At 57.2% G+C, this 27253-nt stretch overlaps 4 protein-coding genes across 4 annotated transcripts in view; all 4 read right to left on the bottom strand.

The window, feature by feature from the left end:
* Positions 1 to 343: 343 nt before the first annotated feature.
* JKF63_03216 (uncharacterized protein) lies at positions 344 to 973 on the bottom strand (the record flags this gene model as incomplete). Its single annotated transcript, XM_067899236.1, has 1 exon — positions 344 to 973. The coding sequence occupies one exon, from the start codon at positions 971 to 973 to the stop codon at positions 344 to 346; it is 630 nt and encodes a 209-aa protein (XP_067756026.1).
* Positions 974 to 1894: 921 nt separating this feature from the next.
* JKF63_03215 (uncharacterized protein) lies at positions 1895 to 3685 on the bottom strand (the record flags this gene model as incomplete). Its single annotated transcript, XM_067899235.1, has 1 exon — positions 1895 to 3685. The coding sequence occupies one exon, from the start codon at positions 3683 to 3685 to the stop codon at positions 1895 to 1897; it is 1791 nt and encodes a 596-aa protein (XP_067756025.1).
* A 1738-nt stretch (positions 3686 to 5423) lies between these two features.
* Positions 5424 to 6500, bottom strand: JKF63_03214 (uncharacterized protein; the record flags this gene model as incomplete). Its single annotated transcript, XM_067899234.1, has 1 exon — positions 5424 to 6500. The coding sequence occupies one exon, from the start codon at positions 6498 to 6500 to the stop codon at positions 5424 to 5426; it is 1077 nt and encodes a 358-aa protein (XP_067756024.1).
* Positions 6501 to 9936: 3436 nt separating this feature from the next.
* JKF63_03213 (uncharacterized protein) overlaps positions 9937 to 27253 on the bottom strand; it is a gene marked incomplete at both ends in the record, with an annotated part of 63247 nt that continues 45930 nt past the window's right edge. The window contains 2 exons of the mRNA XM_067899233.1: positions 9937 to 20055; positions 21091 to 21282. Of these exons, the coding sequence (XP_067756023.1) occupies positions 9937 to 20055; positions 21091 to 21282 (10311 nt within the window). The remainder of the gene's footprint in view (positions 20056 to 21090; positions 21283 to 27253) is intronic.

The following is a 27253-nucleotide window of genomic DNA, read 5'->3' as shown; positions in this document are numbered from 1 at the left end:
AAAGGTGGGAAAGAATAGTCAGTCACGTGAAGACACACACCGCACACACACAGACCCACACACAATCAGGAGAGGGCAAACCTGTAGCGCAGCTCGGGTTCTCACACGGAGCGACGTAAAAGGCAAAAAACGGAAAATCAGGGGGCGTACCCCCCCCCCCCAAAAAAAAAAGAACGGCGAGTTGCCAGACGCAACGAATTCCTTCTACGCAAATTCCAATGGACGACAACAGCGAGCGAATTACTTCACCAGCACCAGCCCCACATTTCCTTGTTAACTTTGTATGGTGGTGGTGGTGGTGGTGAGGGGAGGGGGAATAAAGGTGCGCACACCAGTCGACGGTTCAGGTGAATACCAATGTCAAGACGCTGGCGATGAGGGACAGGGTGCAGGAGATGACGAAAAAAATGAAACCTTTCGATACGTGCCACTCAGATGCGTGGAGCGCGGGAGTGGCACACCAGCCGTGGAGGTAAAGATGGAGGGTGAAGCCAAACGTCACCGCCGCAGCGACTGCTGCAAAGAAAAGATAAGCGGTCAATGGAAACTTGACAACGGAGGGGAAAAACAAAAGAAAAAAAGCCATAATCACGTTTGCTGTGCCCAGAACGCACGTGACCACCGCCATCCCTTCGGCCGACTGAATGAGCATGTTACCTAGGTAACAAGTAAAGTATTCATCACGCAAATTGATCGTATTAGTGGCACCCGATGAGCCATACGTCATCCCCCACAACGTCATTTTACTTTTAGCGGGTGGTCCACTCACTAGGTGGCCGAAGCGCTCCAGGAGTGGCCTACCTTCCGAGACGCTAAAACCGGGACTCTGCAGAAGGTCAGTCAAGAACCGGATGGTGAGACTGATGTCAGCGGGCGTCTCGAAAAATGGCATCAAGACACCGAGAACTGCGAGCACCAGAGAAAGTATCACACACAGTAGCACAAAGATGCGTATCACCGTGTATCGCTGCATCCTTCTGTGACCTGCCCTGGAGTACAATAAAAAAAAAAGATCTCTGGTTGATTAATGTACAAATGGAATGGAATAGGGAAAAAGAAAAAGGCTCTACTGGTGCGCCTGTTGAAAAGGGCTATCCTGGACTGAATTTCGCGTGACAGCAAGGCTGAGCTGCAGGGGAGGGAGGGAGGAGGAGGAGGGAGCCACGAGGGAAGAGGCTATACTATTCTCTGCAGGCAAAATATTCCCATGCGCGTGTGCGCTCGAAGCCGTACAAGTCGCAAAACGCGTACATGCAAGCGACCATGGTGTTGAGATAATGGAAAAAAAAAACGGTGTGGCATGCGCATATCCAGTGAAAACAAGCCGATGCGCGGGGCACACAAACGAAGAATAGAGCAGAGGGGGGGGAGGGGAGTAAGTACAGCATTGGAGAGAGCGAGGGAGGGAGGGAGGGAGGGAGGGAGAGAACAACATCATATATAGCCAGTGAGGGGCAACGGAAACGGAGACTACACCCGTCAGTCAACGCCTCACATCTGCACCGATCTTGTTGTGGTTAGGTGGCAGTATGGATTGGCAGTGCAGACTCGCGGGCTGTCACTACCACGAGCAAGCGATAGCATCCCTGCCTTGCTGATGTTTACCTATACGCCGGCGAAGTCTACCCTCGGGGGAAGAGAAACAAGTGCGAGCAACGAGAGGCCCCCACCTCGAAGCGACGCGAGTAGTGCGACAAGGAGCTCCTACATAACATGGTTCTCTCTTGTTTTCTTTCTAGTCGTCGAGGATACGCCCGATGCCAACAACATGTGAAGCTGAAAGCTGTAAAGCAACCCTTGGGAGACCCGCACAAAACCATATGCCCTAAAACGCCCACGCAATACTCAGCGATGCGGCCGCCACAGCTCCAGGACGATGAGGAGGCGGTGTCGGTCAAAAACAGCGCCGCTGCGATGCCGCCGTGCGGCGCAACAAGGAGATGCGAGCAGAAACGGGAAAAAGAAATACGCTACGGTCAAAGTCTTCCGTGCCTTCAATGTCGTGTCGATGAATCTCCTCTTCCTGCTGTACCGCTCGAAGACGTGCCTGAATACGGCGCAGCTCTAGCGACAGTGACAAGGGAGGAACAGCCGACGACCCAACAAGAGTGTCAGCCGCTGTGTGGGAGCTGCTTACCGCTATCCCTTCAGAAGGCGACCCGCGGACCAGCCCGTCCCCCCAGCAAAGTCTTCCGTTGCTACGGTGATGAGGCTGATCTTGATCGGACAAAGACGCCACACCACTCACCGTGCTTATCTCCTTGATGGGTGAAATGTTGGGTGTTTCGCGGAACATACGCGGGGTGTTGAACTCCTCCGCAGCACGTTGGCGAACAGCGCTGCCAAGAATGGCCCCCTCCACCGCCGAAGCGGTGCCACCCCGTGAGGAGCGTGTCGGTGTCAGCTGTGGCGCCTTAGGTCGAAAAGTATACGCTGTGAGTGACTGCGTCGCGTAGACTCGCATCGTCGGGTCATCTGTGTTCGTTTCCGCCTCCGTCGCCGCGTACGAGCCGCGCGACGGTGAAGGTGGCGAGCCGCCCGGCGCGGGCGTCGCGGAGACGTGTTTGGCGTCAGAGAAACAGCGCCGCTGCGTCACACCAGCGATGTCGTCACCTTGAGGCAAAGCCCTTCTCCCGGCATGACCGGCATCGAAAACCGCATCTGCCGCTCTCCAATGCTGCACCCGTGAACAGATCTCTTCCCGATACGCCCCCACGCGTGCGTCCTCCTCGGCGTCCTCGAGCTGCTGCCGCACCTTATGCTCCGCGCGCACCACCTCCTCATAGGCCTGCTGATGCAACGCACGCATTGCCTGCATCCATGGCGACGCCCCTTCCGTGATGACGCCTTGAAGGTCACAGCACCCAACCTTATTCACCGTGTTACGCAGTTCAGCGTACGCTGTTGAAGCGCTGCTTGAGCTGTGGGCGACCTTTTCCGATGACCTAGAATGACCGACGCGTACGCTGTGGCCAACGGTGCGATTGTCGTCTCCGCTGCGACTGGTGCGGTACGCCGACCGCAGCCGATCTTCGATGACGGGCGACACACCTTTGTCATCCAACTCACAGCGACCGAGGCCCTCCAGCACGCCGTGACCGTTGCGTTCGCGCTCAGCCGCACTCCGCGCGAATCCGGGTGCGCCGCCTCGCAGCGGGGTCGTGAACGACCGCATAGCCTGATGTTGCTTCTTCTCTCGCAGGAGGACCTCGCGCCGCTCAACAAGAGCCAAAATAGTACGGTCGTCGAGCAGAGGGGAGCACTCGGTCAGGAAGTCGTCCACCTCCTTCGCGCTCGTCGACTCCTGGAGCCGCACGCCTAATCTCTGCGCCTCCATGATTTCGCGCCGCAACGACTCTGCGTTGCACAAGTCGGTATACATGCACAGCTGCACCTCATCTGGTGCGCGACGAGCCTTGACGAGGGCTTCAAAAATGCCGTGCTCGTTTAGCTCCTTGCAGGCTTTCCGCAAAGGCCTCACAAATGTTTTGCACGCGTCCATGTGTACGAGATACATGTTCTTGGCTCGGGCGATCAGACTGCGGAGAGACGAGGAGGGTGTCTTTCGAGCGTGGGCGGACACGTGGACGTCATCCTCGGCTGCCTTTATAGCCTGCTCCAGCTCAACAATGTCACCCTTCTCCAATGCATCCTGCAATGCAGCTGTGACGGCGGGGGAGCTCATGTCAACTAGGCAACGAAGTGGAAAGAAAGCCCAAGAGAGCCGACACAGGTTATCTCGAAGTTCTGCAAGATTGATGGAGAGAACTTCCCATCGACAGACTCCGCACCAACACAAGCGCACGCCGGTATCCAAATACTAGACCACGGGAATCGCTGAGGATAGTCGGCTGGGTAAATCTGCAAAGCCATGTGAAGTCGGGCGACCAGACCTCTCACAGGAAATCGTCGCTCCCCTCACGACCCGCTTGGCTTCCCGGTGAAAAACGGGGAAAGCAGAAAGTGGAGGCAATTATTTATGCACGGAATGGGGGGCCGACTCTCCCAAGATGGTGCGCAAAGAAGACATGAGCGTGCGAACAAAGAGTCGAGAAAAAAAGACGAGGAAGAAGAATAAAAGCGATGTTGGCAGAGTCAGAGTCAACGAAGGCGAAGAAGAAGGGGGACGCATGTGGAGGTGACAAAGACGCATAGTCAGTTGCTTCGTTCGTGGGTTCGAAGAGCCGCTTGAGTTCGCCTGACATGTCCTCACGAGTGCACCTGACTCCCCTCGCCACCCCCCGCCCCCTCAAAAAAAAAACACAGCAATGTGTCAAGGCACGCTTCTCTGATACCGTCCTCACCTGAACAGGAGAACCCCCCCCCCTCCGCAATGCTCAAAACTCGGAGACAAGCACTCTCATGAGCACATGAATGAGGATAACACCACGTATCGGGGCTGATCAAACGCTTGTGGCTTCGCTTCGGTGTTGCAGCTGGGGTTACCGGTGCATCTATATATATATATATATATATATAACAAAAAAAAAACAGCTGCTTGAATCCAAAAGAAGGAAAGCGCAGAGCTACTCCTCCTACGACCGACGGTTGCGGTGGTGCACACATTTGCCTTGCTGTTTCGTGCCATACCGTTACGGGCGGGGTTCCCTCGTTTGTCCCATAAGCACAAATTCAGGCGCAACAAGCCACATAACTCATATATAGACCCTATGCAACCAGCAAGACACACACACGCACACACACACACAGACACAGACACAGACACACCAATACAGTAAATAAATACACGAAAATGCGTTCCTAAACAACAAGAAAAACAAAAATGGTACATCTGCGAGTGAAAAACAGAAGAGGAGGGAGACAGAGAGAGAGAGAGGGAAAGCCAAGAAGAAGAAGGGCGCGATAACTGAGACGACAGAGAGGGGGGGAGGGGAGGAGGGCAGACATTGGTCCCACCCCTGCCCCACTTCCTTACTGAGAAAAGACCAAAAGAAACGTTGAGCTGGGCAGTGCAGGCGCCCCTCTCCTTCAATGCTGTCGACAAAACGTGAGAGAGCGTTCAGATTTGAACAGGCGGCAACTCCTTTGGTGATACCAAGTGAGTCTCTTGCACAAATGCGGCAGCCCAACGAACTCAGTCAAGGCCACGCCTCAGGCGGCTTCGCGAAAACTATGAACATGTCTAACACACAACGCAAACCAGCCAACAAACAATTTCACATGACAAGATGTGGAAAACAGGGACGGCAGTTGGCCCTTGCTGATACAGGAGCGCTGGAAACGGCAGGCGGAGCAGATCGCAGTCCCCGAAGATACGTGGGGCGAAACACAGAGATATGAGGAGCGTGGAGAAGTAGCGCTCCCAGGAAAAAAAAAACACTGACAAAAAGAGCGCAAAAGGCACGGTTGGACGGGTGTCTGTGGTGAGAAGAGAGAGGCACATAAACGGCTACCGGGGTGTGTCACTCCAGCACGGGCTCCTCCCGCACCACCATCGCTGCGCGACTCTGCTCTAGCTGGGAAGCGTTCAGCTGGACAACCTCTCGGATCAGCTCGTCCACCAGCATGCGGGCCTTCGCCTTTTTAGCTAGCTCCCTGTCCACCTCGGACATCAGCCACGGAAAGAAGTCTAGCTCCACCTCGTTCAGCACGCGGTCTGCAAACCAGCCCTCGTCCTGCAGTCGTGAAAACACGCGGTTTTCCATATTGCTCATGTACACCTTGGCAAACTGCCTCGCCTGCAGTTTCTCACGCGTCTCCTTTTCTCGCCGGATGCGCTCCATCTCCTGCTGCTTGCGACGCTCCTTCTCTTCAAACTTGCGGCGCTCCTCCGCCTCAAGTTTCTGGGTTTCTAGCAGCTCCTCCTTGCGGCGCTGCTCGAACTCGATCTGCTGCTGGCGCAGCAACTCCAGCTCTTCCTCTTGCATTACTTCTAGCATGGCCTGCTCCAAGGTCTTGCCTACGAGAACCTCGAGGATGGGCTCCACGGCCTCGTCGAAGCGAAACAAGTCGCCCTCGTTAATTTGAGTATCAGCGTCGCGGCCGGACTTGACGGGAACATACAATGGAGTCGTTGGGCGGTCCATGAGCGGGTCCGTCTGCGTCTCCTGCACCTGCTGATCCACCTTGTCCGTCAGCTCTTCCAGATACTCGTCTGTTTGCATCTCTGTGTGTTGCCGGCCATCCCCCGGCTCTGGTGTGGCAATGTGTCGGCGGGCGTTTTCAAACTGTTTGCGGCGCCTGATCGAGGCGGCGCGCTGCGATGCCTGCTTACGCCGCTGCGCCTCGATCATCTCGCGCTTCTCCATCTCTGCTCGCGCAGCGATCGACATTATCGGGCTACCATACGTGTTGCCGCGGTACACGCGACGGTCATACATGATGTTGCCTAGCCTCTTCGAGCCGCTGGGTATGCTTCTGCGCGCATTGCCGCTACCGGACGGGTCACGATACTTGGGCTCCTGGAAACCTTGCGGCGGCTGCCGAAAAGTGTACACTGCGGCAGTCCCGTCCGCATCTGCTGCTTGTCGTTGCATCATGAGAGGGGGAAGAAGGAGACGGGGGGCGGAGAACTAAAATGTAGTGTCTGGAGCGTGGGCGCGCTTGCGTCAATCTGGCGATGCAGCTGAGTTTGCCAGCGTGAATAATGGGGCGCGGCCGGGGGGGGGTGAGACGTACGTAAACTCCGCTGATGAAGAAAAATATAAATCACGTGGAACAAAAAAAAATCCAAGAGAACGAGGAGTCTGGCGGCAGCGGCGGTGATACTGAGCAAAATCCGGAGAAACACCTTTCAAGGGTGGGGATATGCGTTGCCCTTGGTGGGGGCGAAAGGGATATATGTATATATATATATGTGTGTGTATGTACAAATACGGGGGAAGCGGCTGCTGGGGTGCCGTCTGCCTAGCGATGTGGTGAGGTACGCGGAAGCGCCCGACAGCGCTACACTCACGTTGTTGACGAGAAGCTTTAGGAAAGAGAGAGAGAGACCGGAGATGTCCCACGCGACGAAGTCCTGTGACCCCTCTTGTGTGTACCACTCCGAATGCTATACAGGCTCCTTTACGGTGTGCAACGAACAGTTGTGGTCGGTGAATGCGAATGAATACAGGCAACCCAAAAGGGATGCGTCGACGAGATCAACACGAAAAGAGAGAGAAAAAAATAGTTGAGGAGCAGAAAGGGTTGAGGGAGTGGAAAAGGTAACCGAGCATTGGCGTATAGGCTGGGGTGGTGATTGATCACTGGGTGTGGCTGTGATGTAAGTAGAGTTGCACAATAGGCTTAAACCGCTAGCGGATTCCATGTGAGTGACGAGGTGGTGTGATGCCCCTGTCTCGGCTTCGGTTGTCGTCTCCTCCTCCCCCTCCCCCCCTCTATCCTGCGTAGTGGCAATACCCTAAAACGCCTTTGTCCGATCGTGTTTATCACTCGACCGGAAAGAAACGATCGAAAAAGACGGCGAGATGAAGATAGGGTGGGGGGGGGGGGGCGTGGCGAAGAATCCGTTGGGCTAAGCTCAGTGAACCTCAACAACATGTGGCGTATACATATATATATATATAAATATATGTATGTATCCTGGAGGTTTCTTTTTGGGTATGTGTGTGTGTGTGTGTGCCTATAGGCCGTGGGTGCTGGAAACACACACGAAAAAAAAAAGAGATGTGAACATAAAGAGTTCAGATTTTCGGCACGGCGATGCTCGTCGGTCGTGCGCGAAGGGCGGGGCGAAGACACCCGAGAAGACGAAATAGTTTACATAGGCTCTTGGTAGGAAGAAGAGCAGGAGGAGGGGGAAGAGGAGAAGAGGAGGAGGGGGGAGAAGAGAATTGATGGGGGTGTGATCGTTGCTGGGAACAACAACAACAAAGCCAGCAAATTATCCAGAACAAAAGTAGAAATGAGACATGAACACAAATACAAAAAACAAATACCGCCAAGGAATTGTTACGGGGTCGGTGTGTCACAGACAACCACGAGCAAAGAAAGCCATAACATGGATATACACATATATACATAGAATTATTTGCAGTGTGTATACTATAGAGGAGAGTGATGATTTTATATGAAAGGAGTGACTTGCAAAACGAGCAAACCCAGGCGGGGAATAACTAGAAGAGATGGGACAAAAAAAAATCTTTGTTGTTGTTCGTCCAACAGAGAAAAAACTCGCACATATGCATAGAACATGAATACATATACATATATATATATATATATATATGTACATACATAGACATGTATCGACATGAAAGAAAGCATGGGGCCTGTGGACAGAAAGTAAAGATCCAAGAACAAAGTAAAAATGGAGAGAAGGAACTGCTTTTCCCTTCCCTTCCCTTCCCCGCCCTCCCTCGCACAGAGAGAGAGAGACGTTCATGGGGATCGGGGAGGGATCTACTGTGCATATGAACACACATCAAATCATGTCTAGTCGGAGCCAGAGCGTAGCCGCTGCCCCCTCTCTTTCGCTTATCCTGTGCCTCCGCTACCGACACAGACTTGGTTGAGAGAGTGGACTGGGTGACGGGATGCTGTTCTGCATAGGGCGGGTGAGCCCCCCTCTCCTTCTCCAATGCAGCAGTAGTTGACGGTTTCAGAGAGGCAAAAGACTTTACCTCGTTTTCGGGTCACCTGACCCTTCTCCCGCTCGAGACGGCCACCGTTCCCGCTGAGCGCGAGCCTTTCCAGACGAGAGGTGACAAACGATCCTCATTTCTTACTTGGATCCATCATGGGGCCCTTGAGCTGGTGAAGCGGTGAACAACAGCGGTGTCTCAGTCGTCACCTCCATTACTGCTTATTAGCCGAAACACGGTGCGAAAGAATCCAAGGCTAAAAACAAACTGAAGAAATTGGAAAAGCAGCTCACGCAAACTAAAAAAAAAAAAAAAAAACCAAGAAAAAAAACGCAAGCGCTGCGAAACAACGGATTATATCAATTTATATATGATGCCCTGTGCGTACTTTCTCTTGCTAGTTGTGATCATTCGAGTACGCCGCTACTACCCCACCCCCTCCCTCCCTCCCTTTCCCGCTGCTGTGTGCACATGGGGACTCCTCTAGGGCCTTTCCTCTTTTCTCTTCTCCTGCCTCTGACACTGTTCCTGCATAGCAGCCGAACATCATCAGCGGTCCTTCGTCGCATCCTCAACACACGTGCACACACATTTTGTTGGTGTGCGTGTGGCGTGTATGTGCTGAGGCAGTCGAAACGGCTCCCTCAAGCCGACTCAAAAGTCACGTTGGAGTGGACGGGGGATCCCCTAGAATGGGGAAGGGGCAGGAAGGACAGTGAAGAGTGGGATGCTGCCCGAATTTTTTTCAGGGGGGAGGGGGGGAGGGGGGCGAGGGCAACCGACAAAGAAACGGCGGGCGCCCCATCCACCTAACAAAAAAAAACAAAACTGTGCAACATCAAATGTAATACAGGGGTCACCAGAAATACGAAAACAAAAAGAAGCCGATATATGCGCAGATGTGTTGTAAAAGAAAAAAGGGGAATGGGTGTTGGTTGATGGCGGGGGAAGGAGGGAGGGCGGCTGTAGAAAACCACAAAAATGTAAACAGGCGTAAAAAAAAAGTGAGTTTGCCCTCCCCACCTCGACAAAAAAAAAATCGGAAATTGGAGTCGGAAGCTTCTTAAAAATCGGCACTCACTTCGCGCCGACCACAGAATCGCGGGACACACGACTTGTAACCCGCCTTCACACCCTCCGATACAGAAACACAAAATGCCTGGCAACACGAGGCGATGAAAGAATAGGCATCCGGGGGGGAAGGGGGAGGAGGGAGGGGGGGATCCCTAGCGGGAACGGGACGAGAAGGATGCAAGATACACCAAGCGAGGAAAAGATGAAATAGCCCGTCGAAGACTACTGCCAAATTCTCTCTTCTTCCCCCTTCTCACGTGGTTGCCTTGCTCATGCACTCACCTCAACGATCAACCTAGCGGCTTTCTTGAAGGACTCAGACACTCTGAGAATGCGCCTCACGGAGCGGCCCGTGGCCGTGAACGGGGGTGGCAGCACCGTTGATGCGCAGTGGCAGCAACCGCCCCTCGCGTTGTCGCTGCTGCGGCTGAGAGACGGTGGAGGTATAGCGGAGTGGAGTGCCGTTGCTGACGGCTATGGAGTTAATGGACTTTGCGACAAGTGGCTGAAGCGCTGGTAAGCGCGCCTGTTCCAGCGGCCGGGCCCCGACGGGCGATGAAATAAATTTCACCAAGACCCGCTTGGGGGTGAAAATACTCACGGTGCACGGGGTATCGCCGGAAACGGGTGGATTGGGGCGTGTGAGGAGGAGAGTGTAGCAACCTGGCCTATCCGCCTTGAACACCAGCGAGTGCTCGCGCGCGTTTGTCACTTCCCCGGAGGAGGCGAGCCTCATCGCCTGCTCGTTGAAGACTGCCATTACAACGTCGTCATCGGCAACGACATCGCCCTTGTCACTGACAAAGTGGTCCATGGTCTTCTCCTGTCGCAGAAGCACGTGGACATCGCAAGCGCTGCTCACCGTAAAGTCCATCCGCTGACCCGTCGATCCTGGCGTCAGCGTTACAGCAGCGCTCTTCGGTTCCCGCGAGAGTCCACAGTAGTTCAGCATGGAGAGCGAGACCTTTGCGGACCCCGGGTATACTGACAAGTAGAAGGACCCGTGGTGGCCCACGTTGGCCGTGTGAGGGATGAGCAAACAGGTGCCATACGCGGGCATCTCCATCGGGATGCACACCTCACGCGAGTTGAGCATGATACCCTTCTGGAGAAAACGCGCCGTGCTGTTTGTAATCAAGGGCGTAAGCGGGGCGGTGGATGAGGTAGGCTCCATGAGAGCCATTCCTGACTGTGGGTAGTGCCTCACTCCTTCGGGGTCAACGAACTGCGGCGCGGTGTGGGAGAGCTCGGAAAGCACTCTGACTGGACGAGAGCTGCTGTTCTTCACAACGAAGATGGGGTTGTTGCGAAAAGTCGTAAACTTGGGGCCACCGCCGCTTGTGCGGCTGTCCCACCGGGCGGTCGCCGTAAGCCGGTCACCACAGTTGATGTGACACGTCTGTAAGCTCGAAAAGTTGCGCAGAAACGTCGGTAAAGGCAGATAAAGCATGTCGTCCCTTTCTGGGTCGTACTGGCACACCTGCTGCAGTCCCAAGCTCCAGTGTACATCGGTGTGACAGAGTGGGCCCGTGTATACCGGCCCGTCATTGCGGAACGAGTTCTCTAGCTTGATGACGACGTCAGACGGATTCGTCGACCCCTCGAGAGTGACAATCACACCGAGAAGCGCGTAGGTGCACAGAGGGTGAATGCCATCCGGCACCTCGGCGTTCGATGAACACATCACGACGTCGCCACGCTCTAGGCTCTCCGTCACACTTAACCAGAAGCTCACGGACATGTAGTTGCCGAGGTTCGCGGCCTCCGACAACTTCATGTCAAACGGGGTGTGCGTCACAGGGCGGCCCGTCAGGTCACGAAGTGTCTCGAGCGCGGTACAGTTGTCGAGCTCATCGTAGCCGCCAAGAAACTTGGCGTATGCCTTCTCCAGAAGCAAGGGGTACCAATTGTGGTTGGTGGACTGCGTGAACATCGACTCACGCGCTCGGGTGCACGGGACGCGGTCGTCTACATCAACGTAGACGGGTTTGCTGTGGGGATCGAAGAATGCAAATGTGTAGGGTGCATTCACAGGAGCCTCCTTCGTAACGATAAGACGCTGCAGCAGCACTGGGTACCTCGACAGGGCAGCGATGAACGGGGCAAGATAGCCAGCGTCCTGCGGTGCGGAGACGACGTTGTTTGGCGATGGGGCTGCCGGCTCAAACGGCTCAAAGCGTCTCTCTGGGTAGAGATCACACACGCGCACCCACTGCTCTGCGACGCGCGCGTTGTCTTTGTGGAAGTCCGCGTCCTGCCAGCCGCGCAGCTCCAACGCCAGCTCGCGGGCTCGGCGATTCAGTTGACTCTCCAGCTCTAGCACCTGTGATCGGTTCTCGCCGCTGCGCTTCAGACGCCGTCGCTCCAGCTCCATCCCGTGAAAATTGGAGTCTGTATCCAAGGGCAGCCGCTGCAGTGGAATGCCCTCCGGTTCTTGGTCGAGGTACGCGCGCTCCTCTTGAATGAAATCGGCCGCCAGCTGCATCACACGCTCGTTCAACTTCTTCTCCAGCGACTGCAAGTCCATCTGACCCCTCTTCTTTGCGCGAAAGCGCTCCAGCTCGGTGGCGTGGAAGACGCTGTCTGTGTGTAACGAGAGGTCCGCCAAGGGCACCCCACACGGCTCCGGGTGCAGGTAGCAGCGGTCCATTGCCAACAGCTGGTCCGCTAGCTCACGCGCGCGGTTGCTCATTCCCGCCTCCAGCACCTCGAGGTCCCCTGCAGGAGCTCCCTGGCCCATCTTGCGAAGCCGCCGCCTCGCCTGCTCGATTTCGCGCATTCGACGGTCGGTGTTCAGGGGAAGGTCGTGGAGCGCAATGCCAAGTGGGGCGCGGTCCATGAAAGACCGCTCCTCGTCCAACAGCTGCTGCGCAAGCACTTCGGCACGCTCGTTCAGTCTATCCTCGATCGCCTTTACTGCAGCAGCGCCGCCGCCGGTCTCCTTGAGGCCACGGCGTTGCTCCTCCATCTTTCGGAAGTGTTCATCCGCGTTCAAAGGGACATCCGCCAGCGGCACCCCGCACGGCTCGGGGTGAAGAAAGGCGCGCCCCCTACGCACTAGATCCTTCGCGAGTGCGTGTACCCGCCTGTTCATCTTGTGCTCCGTGGCAGCGATTTCGCCACGGTTCTTCTCAGCGCGCTGCAGCAGCGTGCGACGATACAGCTCCTTCTCATGGAATTCGCGATCTGTGTTGAGGGGAAGGTAGCGCAACGGGACCCCCTCAGGGGTTTGGTCCAGAAACATGCGCTCCTTGGCGACAAAATCTGCCGCAATTTGGGCAAGGCGTTCTGCCATTTGCTCCTCACATGCGCGAATCTTCTCATGGCTTCGCTTGGGGTCAGACCGCAGTAGGCGGCGTTTGCGCTCGGCAAGATTGAAGCAAATATCGCCATTCAGAGGCAGATCCTCGATCGGCACGCCAAGCGGCTCTGGGTCGAGAAACGCACGCTCCTTGCGAAGCACATTCCTGGCAATCACGTGCACTCGATCCTCCAGATCGCTCTCCTTGGCTGCGATCGCTGCGGCATTTCGGAGCGGCTCGCGCTTCAACTGCAACCGCTCGTCCTCCATAGCATGGAAGACCGAGTCGCCGTTGAGAGGCAAATCGGTCAGCGGCACACCCTCCGGCTCACGTGAAAGAAAGGCCCGCTCAACCTCCAAAAACTCCTTGGCCATCTCGCGCACGCGAGCATTCAACCTCTCCTCGATACTCCTGACCTCATCTTCGCCCGCGCCAGCCTTCAGCGCATTCATCCGACGGCGCCGCTCTCTTGTCAAAGCACCAAACTCATTGTCCGAGTCCAGCGGCAGTGCCTCCAGCGGCACACCCAGCGGTTTTCTGTCCAGAAAGGCGCGGTCGGCCGCCAGCGCTACCCGCGCCAGCTCTCTGGCCCTGTCGTTCATGCAAGCCTCCATCTCAGCCAGAGTTTCGCTGTTGGGTGCGCCGTTGCGGATCAGGCGGTATCGCGCAATCTCCGCCTCCCTGAACTGCGGGTCCTCGTCAAGGCCGAGCTCCGCCAGTGGGATGCCCTCCTGCTCAGCGTTCATGAAGCCGCGAGACGCAGCGAAGGCGGCACGCGCGAGGGTGTGGGAGCGTCGGTTCATCTCCTCGATCAGCTCGCGCATCACACCCGGGCTCTGCCTCGCGGTTCGTGGATCCTTGGAGCGCCGACGATACTCCTGCTCCAGCTGCTGAAATGCCGTGTCGGCATCGAGCGGAACGTCCGCGAGGTACATGCCCTCCGGCTCAGGATCAAGAAAGGCGCGCTCTCGTTCGATCACATCATCGGCGATCTCGCAGGCACGGCGATCCATTTCGTCCTCGATGGCAGCCATCTCTGTCGCCTTGACGCGCCCCTTTCCATGCAGCCTGCGGCGTCTTCTCGCGAGCTCGCAAAACGCCGCGTCGGCGTGCAGGTTCAGATCCTCCTTCGGGATGCCACGGTAAGACGCCTTAATTGGCCCCAAATCATGCGCCATTACCTCGCGCGCCAGCTCGTGGGCGTAGTTGCGCAGCTGCTCTTCGTCGGCCAACACCTCCTTCTTCATGTTCAGTGAGCGCTTGTGGACACGACGTTGCCGCTCCAGTTTCTGGTACTTGGCGTCCGTGTCCAAGGGTAACTCCTCCACTGGGAGCCCGTAGACCACTTCTGGCAAGTATTCGCGGTCGTCCACCACGATTTGGTGCGCCAGCTCGTGGGCGCGGGCATTCAGCTTCTTTTCTAGCTCCCGGACGCTGGAACTGTTAGGAGCCGCACCCTGAGCCAGCAAAATGGCCCGCTCCACCTCTGTTCCGTGGTAGATGTAGTCCGTGTCGAGTGGGATGTCGCACAAATCCACACCCTCGGGTTGGACGTCAAGGTACTTGTCACGGTTGCCTTTTAGCTGAGCTTCGCCTACCTCGTCGGCTAGGAGCTGCAGCTCGCGGTAGAGGTTGGCAGTGGCGCTGGAGAGGTGTGAGGTATTGGGCCGCAGCTGCATCCCTCTAAGCTCTCTCTCTTTCGCCACAAAAGTCTTGTTTGAATCGAGGGCCAATAACTCCTTGGGGATATCCGATGACCGGCCTCGCAAAAATTCACGGCCTTTCACCTTCACCACGCCGGCCAAGACGTGAGCGCGGTCATTCAGCTGCTCCTCTATCTCACGCAGCTTTGTCGGCGAAAACGATGCGCCGCGCGCTACCAAGCGCAGGCGGTCCTTTTCCTGCGCGCAGAACTCGGCGTCGTCGTCAAGCGGCACGTCGGCAAGTGGAACCCCCTCCGGTTCCTGGTCAAGGAAGGTGCGACTCTGCTTGACGTACTCCTCCGCCAGAGCAAGCGCGCGGTCGTTCATCCGCCCCTCCGTCTCGGCGATCGCGTTTGCGTTCCTCTTGTCCGAGGCCTTCAGCATGCGCAGCTCCGCCTCCAGTGCCGCAAAACACGAATCGCTATCCAGTGGCAACAGCGCCAACCGGACCCCTCTCGGTTCCGGGTCCAGACCAGCACGGTCTGCGGCAATGCGCTCCCTGGCGAGCACGCGCGCGCGCGCATTCAGCGTCGCTTGTATCTCATGGATCCTTTTCATATTTGCTGGCTTCTCCATCCTGGACTTCCGAAGCGACGCCACCGCCGCTGCAAAGGTTTCGTCGGAGTGAGGTCGCAGGTATTTGAGTGGGTACCCCTCGGGCTCCTGGTCCAGCCCTTGGAGATCCTTCTCGAGCTGCTTGATTGCCAGACTCACAGCGCGGTCATTGAGGCGGACCTCCAACTCCTTCATCCGTGCCGCTTTCCCCTCCGCGTCGCGGCCCTTCAGCTTCGCTCGCTCCACCTCGAGCGAGTGGAACTTGCTGTCTACATCAAGAGGCAGTTCGTCAATTGACACACCCTCCGGCTTGGGATGGAGGTACCCACGATCCAGCGCCAGTGCTGCGCTCGCCAGTTCGTGTAGGCGCTCGTTCAGCTGACCCTCGAGGTCACGGATGGTCGCAGCGTTCTTGACAGGATCACGTGCCTTCAAAACCGCTCGCTCCACCTCCATTTTATGGAAGACCGCGTCGGTGTCAAGAGGCAGCATAGCGCGAGGCACACCCTCCGGCTCCTGCCCGAGATACCCGCGGTCGCCATGAAGGAGTTTTTCGGCCTCCTCCAACGCGCATTCATTCATCAAGGCAACCAGCTGGGCGACTGACTCTGCTGGGCACCCCTTCGGCAACTGCTCCTTTTCGTCGATGAGAAGGCAGAACTTGGGGTTCATGTGGAGGTTCAGCACCTCTACGGGGACGTCGTGTGGGTTCTGTGACAGTAACTTGAGATCTTCAGCCTTGGTAGCCCTGGCCAGCTCTACGGTGCGCATGTTCAGCTCATCTTCCAACTCGGCGATGCGGCGCTGGTTTTTCCTGCAGTCTGTCAGTTTAAGCCCCGCCCGCTCCACCTCCAGAGCCTGGAAGACGGCATCAGTGTCGAGCGGCAGCCGAATCAGGGGAACGCCCTCAGGCTTCGGATGTAGATAATTGCGATCTCCCTTCGTTACGGCCTCTGCCAACGCGTTGCAGCGGTCGTTCATACGGTCATGCACCCCCTCAATCGCGCGCTGCTGATCTGTTTGTGACGCTTTCAGTTTCCGCAACTCATCTACAAGCTGCTTGAAGTGGGCATCTCGGTGTGGATGGAGGAGTCTCAGCGGGAGGCTGCGTGGATGCTGATGCAGGCCCCTCAGGTCCTCCTCTTTCTGCGCCAGCGCCAACTCGCGCGCGCGAGCATTGAGCTGGTCCTCGAGATTGCTAACCTGAGTCTTGGCGTTGTTGCCCTTGGCTAGAGCACGGGTTGCCTCCAGCCTCCCAAAAACGGTATCGCTATCAAAAGGAAGAATCTCAAGCGGGACTCCCTCTGGGAACGGGGCCAGATACCCCCGATCTTGGCGAAGCAGCTTCTTCGCCAGCTCGTGGGCTCGCTTGTTCAGTTGCTCCTCGAGCGCCACGACGTCCGCCTGTTTGATGGCGCCCCCCGCATCTTGCGCCGCGAGCAACTCCAGACGCTTCTTCTCAAGCGCCCGGAACTCATCATCCGACGTCAGTGGGAGTAGACTGAGAGGTACGCCCCCTGGCGCTGCGTCCAGGTACGTCGGACGATCGTCTTCCAGAAACCCCTCTGCCAGCTCTACGATGCGCTCGTTAGCCGTCGCGCGAAGCTGCGCCAGTTTCGCCGCATTCCTCACAGGATCCTTCGCGAGGCGCCGCAGCTCTGGCAGCAGCTCCGCAAATGTGCGGGCCGCATGGGGCTTCAGTAAGGAGAGCGGCACGCCGAGGGGCGCCTGCTCCAGGTTCTCCACATCGGCCCTCAGCTGCTCCGCGGCCAGCTCCTCAAGCCGAGCATTCAGCCGCTGCTCCAATTGCACCGTTGTCTGGTTGTCGGGCTGCGACACCCTCTTCGCCACCGCGCGCGCCACCTCATCCGTGTGAAAAGCCAAGTCCGTATCGAGCGGGAGCGCGCTCAGCGGCACACCGAGGGGGTCCGGCGTCAAATAGTTGCGGTCCCCATTCAGCGCCATGTCAGCCAGCTCGTGAGCGCGCTGGTTCATCTGCTGCTGCCGCCACCGAATGTTGTCCGCGTTACGCACTGGGTCGGCCTTGAAGACGCGCATGTCCTTGATGAAAGCACTCATTTGTGCATCTTCGTGTGGCTTTAGAATAGCCAGGGGGATACCGCGCGGCGCGGTATCGACACCATTGAGATCCTCCTCTTTTTGCGCTAGCGACAATTCGTGTATCCGTGCGCTTAGCTGGCTCTCTAGCTCAGTGATGCGATCCGCGTTCTTGATGGGGTCCTCCAGCCAGAGTATTGCTCGCCGAACCTCCTTGCCATGAAACTCCTCGTCGGTATTCAACGGCAGCAGCTCAACAGGCACACCCTCGACGCTTGAATGAAGGTATACGTCGCGCCCATTCTCCAGCACCGTCGCTGCAAGGGAAAGGACGCGCTCGTTCAACTTTGCCTGCAAATCTATAACCCTGCTCTTCAGTTGCGGGGAGAGTTTTGAGCGCCGCAGCTCTGAAATTAGCCGTGCTACTTCAGCGTCCTCGCGTGGCTGCAGCAAATCCAGCGGTATGTCCAGGGGAAGCTGGTCCACTCCGTCAAAGTCGCTGCCTAGTGCATCGCGGGCAAGCTCCGCTGCCCGGCCATTCATATCGTCTTCCAGAGCAGAAACAGCTTCACGGTTTGCCACCGGGTCCACCTTCTTCAGCTGCTGTCGCCTCTGACGCATGACACTGAAGAGTTTGTCGGTGTCCAGAGGCAGGTCCAATAGCGGCACCCCGTGGGGGGTTGGGTGCAAAAAATACAAATCCCCATCCTTCTGTTCCAGCGCCAGCTCGCTGAGTCGGTTATCCATGATCTGCTCAAGATCCTCCTTGAAAGTAACGGTGGGAACTCGCTTGCGGAGGCGACGCCTCTCGGCCATGTTGCTAAAGAGACGATCGGAGTGCGGTTTCAAACTCTTCGTTAGGATGCCATGGTAGCTGGGTGGGAAAGGGGCGAGGTCTTCTTCCATCACCAGCTCTGCCAGCTGGTACGCACGGTCGTTCAACAAGACCTCCGTATCGCGCACAGCCGCGGCATTTCGGATTGAGTCTTTGATCTTCATCGTGGCCCGCTCCACCTCCAAAGCGTGAAACATTTCATCCTGATCCAGCGGAAGATCCTCGATCGGGATGTCGCGCGGCCGGGGGTCGATGTAGGCGGTCCTGTCCCCCGCCAGCAGATTCCCCGCCAACTCGAGGGCGCGGTGCTTGAGCGCCGCCTCCTTCTGGAGGAGCACGTCACCGTCGTAGTTAGGGCTCTTCCGGAGCTCGCGCAGTTCGTTGATGAGCGCGGCACCTTCGGCGTCACTGTGCAAACCCAACAACTCTTTCGTCAGCCCCAGCGGAGCGTCCTCGATGGGGCCAAGATCCGCTGCGCGCTGAAGCTTGGCCAGCTCGGATGCGCGTTCATTCAGCGCGGCCTCAATACTACGGATCACATCGGCTTGGTGGCGCGCATCCGTCAGCTTTAGTTTAGCTCTCTCTATCTCCATCGAGTGGAACTTACGGTCGGCCTCGAGCGGCAGGTCCTCCAGCGGCACACCCTCCGGATTTGGATCGAGATAGGACCGCTTCAGCACCTTGTGGGCGAGCACAACCGCTCGTTCGTTCATCTCCCTACGAAGACGCTCCTGCTCGCTGACGTGGAGCGACCCGTTGGACTCCCGCATCCTCGCCAGCATCTCGGCAAAAAGCCCATCCTCGTGTGGATTTAGCAGCACCAGCGGAATTCCACACGGGGCGGGGTCAAGACCGCGGAGGTCCTCCTCCTTCTGCATCCCTGCCAGCTCATGAGCGCGAGCGATGAGCTTTCCCTCCAGCGCCTTGATGTTGGCGACATTGCGTTGGGGATCGACTGTCATGGCGAGAGCCCGTTCCACTTCCATCCCATGGAAGACCTCGTCCGCGTCGAGAGGCAGTTTTTCCAGAGGAATGCCCTCGACAATGTCCTCCATATAGCCGCGATCACCCTTCAACATGTTCCTCGCAAGCAGCTGCGAGCGCCTGTTCATGGCGACTAGGAGTTGGGCGAGCTGCGGCGATGACGTCTGCGACGCGTGCATCGCCGCCTCCAGAGCCCGCCGCTTGTCCACCAAAGCTGCAAATTCAGCATCCGCGTGGGGGTCAATCACCCTCAGTGGCAGCCCCTCCGGTGTAGGGTCTAGTCCCTCCAAGTCTTGCTCTCGGCGCATCTCCGCCAGTTCCATCGCGCGAAAGTTGAGCCGGCTCTCCAGTTCGGCGATCTTGTTGGCATGCCGGCGGGGGTTTTCAGCCTTCAAGAGTAGCCGGCGCACCTCTGCGGCGTGAAAAATCTCGTCCGAGCTCAGAGGCAAAAGTGAGAGCGGCACATTCCTGGGACTCTCGTGCAGGTAGCCGCGGTCTTTCTCGAGCAAATCTCTTGCCATGGCCTGGCAGCGCTCCTCCATGACCGCTTTGATTGGTGCCACGGTGGGGACCGAGATGTCAGTTGTGCGCATGCTGCGCAGTGCCGTAATAGACTCCTGGAAACTCGAGTCCTCGTACGGACGCAGTACTTCCAGCGGAACGCCGAGGGGTTCGCGGCTTAGACCATCCAACTCCTGCGCAATACGCTCTTTTGCCAGCTCGTGGACCCGCTCATTCAGCTTAGTCTCAAGCTCTCTTACCGCAGCGGTATTGCGGGGAGCATCAAGCGACTTTAGGTTCGCACGCTTGCTTTCCAGCTCCAAGAAGATCGCGTCCTGGTCAAGGGGCAACAGAGCCAGCGGCACGCCCCCTGGCTCCGCGTCGAGGAAAGCGCGGTCACTAGCTACACGGCACTTTGCCAAAACATGGCACCGCTCATCAAGCTCCGCTTGCAGGTCACGAATCTTATCAGCATTCGCGAAGGGGTCGTCCCGCTTCAACACCCGGAGACTCTTGACCATTTTAGCAAAGGCGCTGTCGGAGTGTGGCTGCAGCACAGCAAGCGGGACCCCATGCGGCGTCGGATTGAGTCCACAGAAGTCTTCCTCTCTCTGGAGTTGCGCCAGCGCATTCGCGCGCTCATTTAACTTGCCTTCCAACGCGGTTGCCTTGGCGAGAGAGGCGTTGGTACTCTGCAGCTTCAGCTTGGTACGTTCCACTTCCATCAAATGGAAAGCGACATCGTCATCCAGGGGCAGTTCACCGGAGTCCACCCCTCCAAAGTCCTTGTCGAGGTAGTCGCGATCGCCCTGCAGACGGCAGCGCTCAATGTCGCGCTGCATGTCTTTGAGCACTGCGTTGCACGAGCGCACAGAGTCACTGTCAGCGCCGTGTAGCTTGATGAGTTCCCGACGTTCCGCTTCTTTCTCAAGAAAAGCTAGCTCGCTGGCCAGGTCTAGCGCCGCCAACGGCACTCTTCCCGGTCCTGCGTCGCAGTACTCGAGGCGTGACTCATTGGCAAGCGCGCGCGCGCGCTCGTTGAGATCGGCTGTGAGATTTGCCAGTTTTGCGGCGTCGCTGTCACGCCTCTGCCGGTGCAGCAAAGCCCCAGCGGCTCGAATCGCCCGCGCTTCCTTCTCCAGCTCCAGGAACAGGGCATCGCGATTGAGTGGCAGTGCTTCGAGAGGAACGCCCTCCAGAGTGCTTTCCAGCGCTGCACGCTCTTCCTTATGCATGGCTTCGGCTAGCTCTGTGGCGCGAGCATTGAGCTTATCCCTCGCAGCAGCCACCCCCTTGCTGTCACCAGCCGCCAAGGCGTCGCGAAATCTTTCCCCCGTCTCGTTGAACACTGGGTCCACGTCTAGTGGCAATTCCTGGAGAGAAATTCCGAGTGCGGTTGGCTCCAACTGCTGACAGAGGCGTGCCTTGACCGCTTTGGCCAGTTCACGCGCGCGGCCGTTCATCCTCCTCTCGATCTCCACCACCTGCGACTGCAGAGAGCTGGCGCCTGCTATATGGGCAGAAGAACAGAGCTGCGCCCGCTGCTCCTCTAGCTGTTGAAACTCGTGGTCAGAATCGATAGGAACTTGTCGGATGGGTACGCCTTCTGGTCGCGGGTCCAGAAAGGCGCGGTCGGCCATGAGGACACCCTGGGCAATCGCGTTGGCACGAGACCGCAGTGCATCCTCCACCGATGCCACTGTGGCAGCCGTTGAATTCGGGTCCTGAATCGCAGTGGCGCGCTTCTTCTCCAGTTGGCGAAACTCGGCATCGTCGTCGAGCGGCAGAGCGTGGAGGAGAATACCGCGCACCGACGCGGGCATGAAGGAGAGGCGATCCTTTCGGTTCTCCTCCAAGGCCAGCTGCTGCGCGCGCGCCCGCATTTCCTCCTCCAAAGCAAGAAGAGATGCGGAGTCTGAAGCGCCCGCCTTGACAGCCGCACGGTGCCTCGCCTCCACAGAAAGAAAGAGGGCGTCAGCGTTCAGTGGCAAGGAGCGCAGTGCGCGTCCTTCCGGACTAGGGACCATAAATGCCTCCCTCTCCTGCCAACGCAGCTCCTCGGCCAACTCACGCGCGCGGCGACTTAGCGCATCTACCAAGTCTTGCATTACCGCCTCATCCGGGCTGGGTTTCTGCCACTCCGCCACGGCCTCGTACTCCAACGCCTTGAAAGTCTTATCGCTGTCCAGTGGCAGGTCAGACAGCGGCAGCGGTGCGTCAGCAAGGCGAGATCGCACTTGCTCAATCAGGCCATCCGCAAGCTCCCTTGCACGAGCCCTGAGCGCGTCCCCAAGCTCGGTGGATTCCGCGGGTGAGACGCTGACGGCGCGTTTCCCAATGATCTGAGAGCACTCATTGTCTGTCATCAGGGGAAGCAACTCTCGCGGTAAGCCACGCAGTGTGCTCGGCACACATTCCCTGATATGTTCAGTCTTCAGTTTTTTGGCCATATCGTGCACCTGTTGGTTCATGCTCTCCTCCAGAGTGGTAATGGCGATTTTATTCGAGTCCACTTGACCACCCAACCTGAGAGCCGCCCTTTGCTCCTCCTTCAAACGAAAAACATCATCCACATCGATGCTCAAGCACGAAAGCGGTATGCCCTCGGGGTTCTGGTCAAGAAATTCTCGATCGCCCGCAAGGTATGCACTAGCCAACGCTTCCACTCGCGCTCGCAACTTCTGCTCGAGAGCCGCAACCTCGTCCTCCTGCCCTGGAATGTTGAGCGCACGCGCGCGCGCATGCGACATACGGCGAATCATGTCATCATCGTCCAGCGGCAGTGCACCCAGAGGCACACCACGCACATGCTTCGGCAAGTATTTAGGCCTGTCAGCAACATTCATCCCACGTGCAACGGCAGCCGCTCGCGCCCTCATTGCGTCGACAAGCTCCCGCAGCGTGGCGGGGTCCGTCTGGCCAGATTCGCGTAACTTTAGGTACGCACTCTCGGCTTCACAGAATGCAGCGTCGTCGTTCAGCGGCAGCGTGGTCGTTGACCGACCCTCGTACTCTGACTTCAGATACTTGGACCGCTCATCCGCAAGGTACTGTGCAGCCGTCTCCGAGGCCCTTCTCATCATCTCCTCCTCCAGTGACTTGATAGCCGCAGCGTTTCTGCTGGGATGCTTACGCATCTCCCGCAGCATATCCTCCATTTGGCAAAACAAAGGATCTTCATCGAGGATACCGCCCAGCAAATCAACGTCAATGCCAAACCGGGTAAGAAAGGCCCGATCGGTGGCCTTTAGTTTGGCCTGGTGCTGCGCTGCGCGCTCGTTAAGCGCTTCTTCGTGTTTCGCGATCGCGGTGGCGTTCGCGACGGGATCATCGTGCAGCAGACGCAACCGCACCACTTCCTTGGCTCTGAACACGGGGTCCTCGTCAAGAGTCGCATGGATAATGCCGGCGTTTTGGGGGACTAGGAACCGCGTCCGCTCCGTCCTCCTGAGCTCGCGTGCTAATTCAGAAACGCGATTCTGCACCTTCGCCTGCAAGGCCGCAACAGCGACGTGGTCAGCCGGAGGTGTGCGGTGCAGCGCTCTCAACTCGTCCTCCATTGCGCCTAGTTGATCATCTGTATTGAGGGGTAAGAGCTCGAGAGGCACTCCCTCCGGTTCACGCTCTAGATACGTCCGCTCGGCATCGTGCATAGCGCGCGCCATCTCTCGTGCCCGATCCCTCATTTGACTCTCCAAGTCTAAAACATCGGAGGGGCTCTGCGCCGTTTGAGGGCCCAGTCGGGCGTGTTTAGTCGTCATTTTTATGAATGCCTCGTCGGAGGTCAGTGGAATGTCGTCAAGGGGTATGCCCTCAGGGCGTGCCTCAATGAAAGGAAAACCGGCGCTCAAGAATCGCTCGTGGACCTTGTCGCAGAGATGCCGCAGTTTATCCTCGTGCGCAACCAGCTTGTAATAATTGCGGGGGTCTTGCTTTAAGTTGTACAACTCAGACTCAGTCGACATGTACTCCTCGTCAGCGTCGAGCACCGGGTTGAGTGCATTGAGGTCGCGACCGGCGAGATACACTGGCCGATCTCTCGCCACTAATGCCTTGGCCAACTCGTGAGCCCGCTGGTTCAGTCGATTCTCTAGACGCTCGACCTCGGCGTGGGGGGATGAATCGCTGAGCAGAGATCTCAATTGCGCCAGATCAGCCTGGAACTGACTATCCGAGTCGAGCGGCAAAGTTGACAGTGCAATGCCCTCGGGACACGCGTCGAGAAAGCTCAAGTCCAGCACATCCAGAGCGGAGGCCCTCTCTGATGCCTCGGGGATGCGAACGTGCGCCTCCTCCATGACAGCAATCTCCACCCTGCACGGCACGTCACCGGTTCCACGAGGGCACGTGCTTAAGAGGACGTAGTGACCTGGTTCCGTGACTTGGGCGACAAGACTCACCTCGCGGTAGTTCATGGCGGACTGAATGCCCTTGATGAATTCGTTCTGATGGTTGTAGAGGTAAATGCCAACGTAGTCTTCGGCGATCGTGTCACCGCCGTGAGGGGACTTGACCGGCTTCTCCTGTCGCAGGAGTGCATGAACCTCCGTTGGGATGTCGACCACAAAGTCAACGCGATCCCTTGCGCCGTCGAAGAGCGCGACGTGTGCGATAGCCGGCTGGTGCTTCGCCACCTTTGGCAAGTAGCGTTGGACTTCCAGCCTCCCACAATCTTCACCCTTCATGAACCAGTAGGAGAGGATAAACTTGCTCATGATGCGGTGACTGCAGTGCCCCACCACGTAGCACAGCGACTTTGGCGGTATGGTGACAACATTGGCCACCTCACGCACCGCCACCGGCGTCTCGCGATGAATAAAGCGGTGATTATCGAGGGTGACAAGGTGCGTAGGAATGCCTGCGCAACTTGAGTGCGCCTGGGCGACGGAAAGACCGACCCTTGGGTAAGCCAGCTCTCGGTTGAGCAAGGTGTGCCGTCTGTGTCGCTGATCTGGTCGACGCACCATTACCATGAGCTGCACAGGGTCATTCGTCGGGTTAGAAAAAACATACAGTGGGTTTTCGCGCCACGAGATCAGGGAAGTATCCCCACCATTGGTCCCCTCACCCCATTCGCTATTGAAGTGCCGTGACTCTGAAAGACCGCTGAGGAAACCCATCTGCGTTACAGAGAAGGCAGTAACAAAGTTGTTTGCTGGGATGTAAAATGTGTGGCAGTCCTCCTCTGGACGAAGCCCTCGTTTTAGCTTATTTGTCCAAGCACCATCCTCGGCGTTCATCGGGCCAGTATACGGGGCATTCACATAGGGATTGTACATCTTCACGAGCACGTCTGAGAGTTGCTGCCCGCCATTCACCAAAATGATATCCAAGACCGCATAGTACTGATCATTGATTAAACCGAATAATTTCGAACCCCCTCCACTGGTCAAGGCTGTCATGGACAGGGATGGCAACTTCTTCGCCAGTTCAGACCAATACAAGACTTCGTCGAAATAGGACATGTTTACCGTCGCCTGTGCAGCGTCGGTCGATACAGAAAGACAGGGTTGACCCGTGAAGTCGTGGAACACCTCATCCTGTGTGATGCTCTCCAGATTGTCGTAGAGCGTGTAGAACTTCGCGTACGCCTTCTCCAGCAGCAGCGGCCACCAGTGGTGCGTCGGCGAGCGGCAAAACACCGTGCCGCCCTTCACCATTGGAATACGGTCGTCAATCTCCACCTTCACCCACTGCCCGTAGCGGTGGAACTGGAACGTGTAGCGACCGTCCTTGCGCGGGTTCGTCGAAATGAAGCAGTTTCGAATCACACCGGGGTGGTTCTCCAGCAGCGCCGCGAACGCCGTCAGCAGGCTGCAGTTGTAGTGGTCGCCCTGCTCGAACTGATCGCGGCTCAGCTCGGTCGGCAGCAGTGGCCTTGTCTTACCCTCGGGGTAAAGGTCGCCAATGTGCACCCACGGCTCACTGGTCACGCCACGGTTGTCCATGTAGAAGCGCTTGTCCTCGAACGGAGAATCACTTACGGCTTGCTCGCTGTGACGCACGACATCGAATACCACCGGGGTGTAGTCGATCGGGTTGTTTTCCGGGTCGGCGTCTTCGCCTTCGTCGATGATGTCCTCATCGTCGAACATGGTGGCATCCGCTGGCGCGTCCACAATGCGCACGTTCGAGGCGTGCGAACCGACAATGGTAATATAAGCCGGCACCTCCGCCTTTGCGCGGGGGCATGTGATAGAGACGGCATATCGACCACTGCGAGAGAGACGGTGGATGATGCTAATCTCTCGAAAATTTGTTGCCGCGTGCACACCGTCAAGGTAGCGGTCCATGTCATCGTAGAGGTACATGCCCATGTAGTCCTCAGCCATCGCGTCACCGCCAGACTTACTGACGTAGGGCTTTGTCTGGTGCATGAGGATGTGGATGTCTGTCCCTTCGTCAACGTAGAAGTCCACGCGCTGCTTCTCCTTGCACCTCGTAGTAAACTCTTGCGTAGCTGGACTGGCCCAGTTCATGCCGGGAATATTCGTGGGCTCAACTGAGAGCTGCCCATAATCCTGACCCTTGAGGTGGTAGAGAAAGAGCATAAAACTGCCCTCAGAGCCCTTGTGCATGCAGGAGGGGACGAGGTAGCACAATGAGTTGGGGGGAATCGTCATCGCGCTCGCCATTTCGCGTGAGTTGAGGAAAAGGCTCTTGTGAATAGGCTTGTGGCTGTTGCCGGTCACCCAGAAGGTTGGGATCGGGTTGGGGTAGCAAAAGCGGGATACAACAAGACCGCACTGCACATAAGTTGTTCCGACGTCCGGGTCAGCGAAGCGACGCTGATCCTCCTGTTGTATCATCACCACTAGCTTAATCTCAGTCGATGCCTCATTCCTCACGAGGAAGAGCGGATTCTGACGCCACGTAGCGCATGTTGGATTGCCGCCGGCCGACTGCCCTTTCCACGCAGCTTCGTATATTTTCGGAGCACCTTCAATGGTGCGCATGTAGCAGAACTGTATCGAGTTCATGAACTTGAGAAAAAGTTTCAGAGGTAAAAAAATAGAATGACTGTCGTTGACGGAGTACTGCTGCCGCTGCTTCGCCGTCCAATGAGTGTCGCTTTTGTTCATGGGGCCGGTGTACTGGTACTCGTCGTCCTCGAAGGGGTTGTGCAGGTGAACCACGATGTCGTCCAACGCCGAGGATCCGGTGAGGGTAAAGATCCCCAGAATAGCGTACTGCTGCTCTGATTGAATGCCCACACCTTCCAGTTCTGCGTCCCTCGTCAGGGCAGATGCGATGAAGTCGCCGCGTAGCAGAAAATCACCCATCGATAGCCAGTACGGTCCATCATTAGTGTCCACACCAGCAGATTTCGCCAGCTTGGCGTCCATCGGGATGTTCAGCACCGGGTTGCCGGTCAGGTCATGAAAAGTTTCCAAAAGTGTGCAGCCCTCCAGGTGGTCGTATGCGGTGTAGAACTTCGCGTACGCCTTCTCCAGCAGCAGCGGCCACCAGTGCTCCGTAGGGGAGCGCACATAGAGCACGTCGCCCTCCTCCATGGCAATACGGTCATCGATCTCGACCTTCACCCACTCCCGTCCGCGGAAGAACTGAAATGTGTACCGGCCATCCTGGCGCACCTTCTTTGTCACAAAGCAGTTGCGAATCACGTCAGGGAAGCGGACCAGCGTCGCAAGCGCTGAGAGCATAAAGCACTCATAGTGGTTGCCCTGACCAAAG

Source organism: Porcisia hertigi, chromosome 27 (assembly GCF_017918235.1).
Source record: "Porcisia hertigi strain C119 chromosome 27, whole genome shotgun sequence".
NCBI classification, from domain to species: domain Eukaryota; phylum Euglenozoa; class Kinetoplastea; order Trypanosomatida; family Trypanosomatidae; genus Porcisia; species Porcisia hertigi.
The sequence above is the reverse complement of the archived record's forward strand: the minus strand, read 5'-3'. Positions and strand labels throughout refer to the sequence as shown.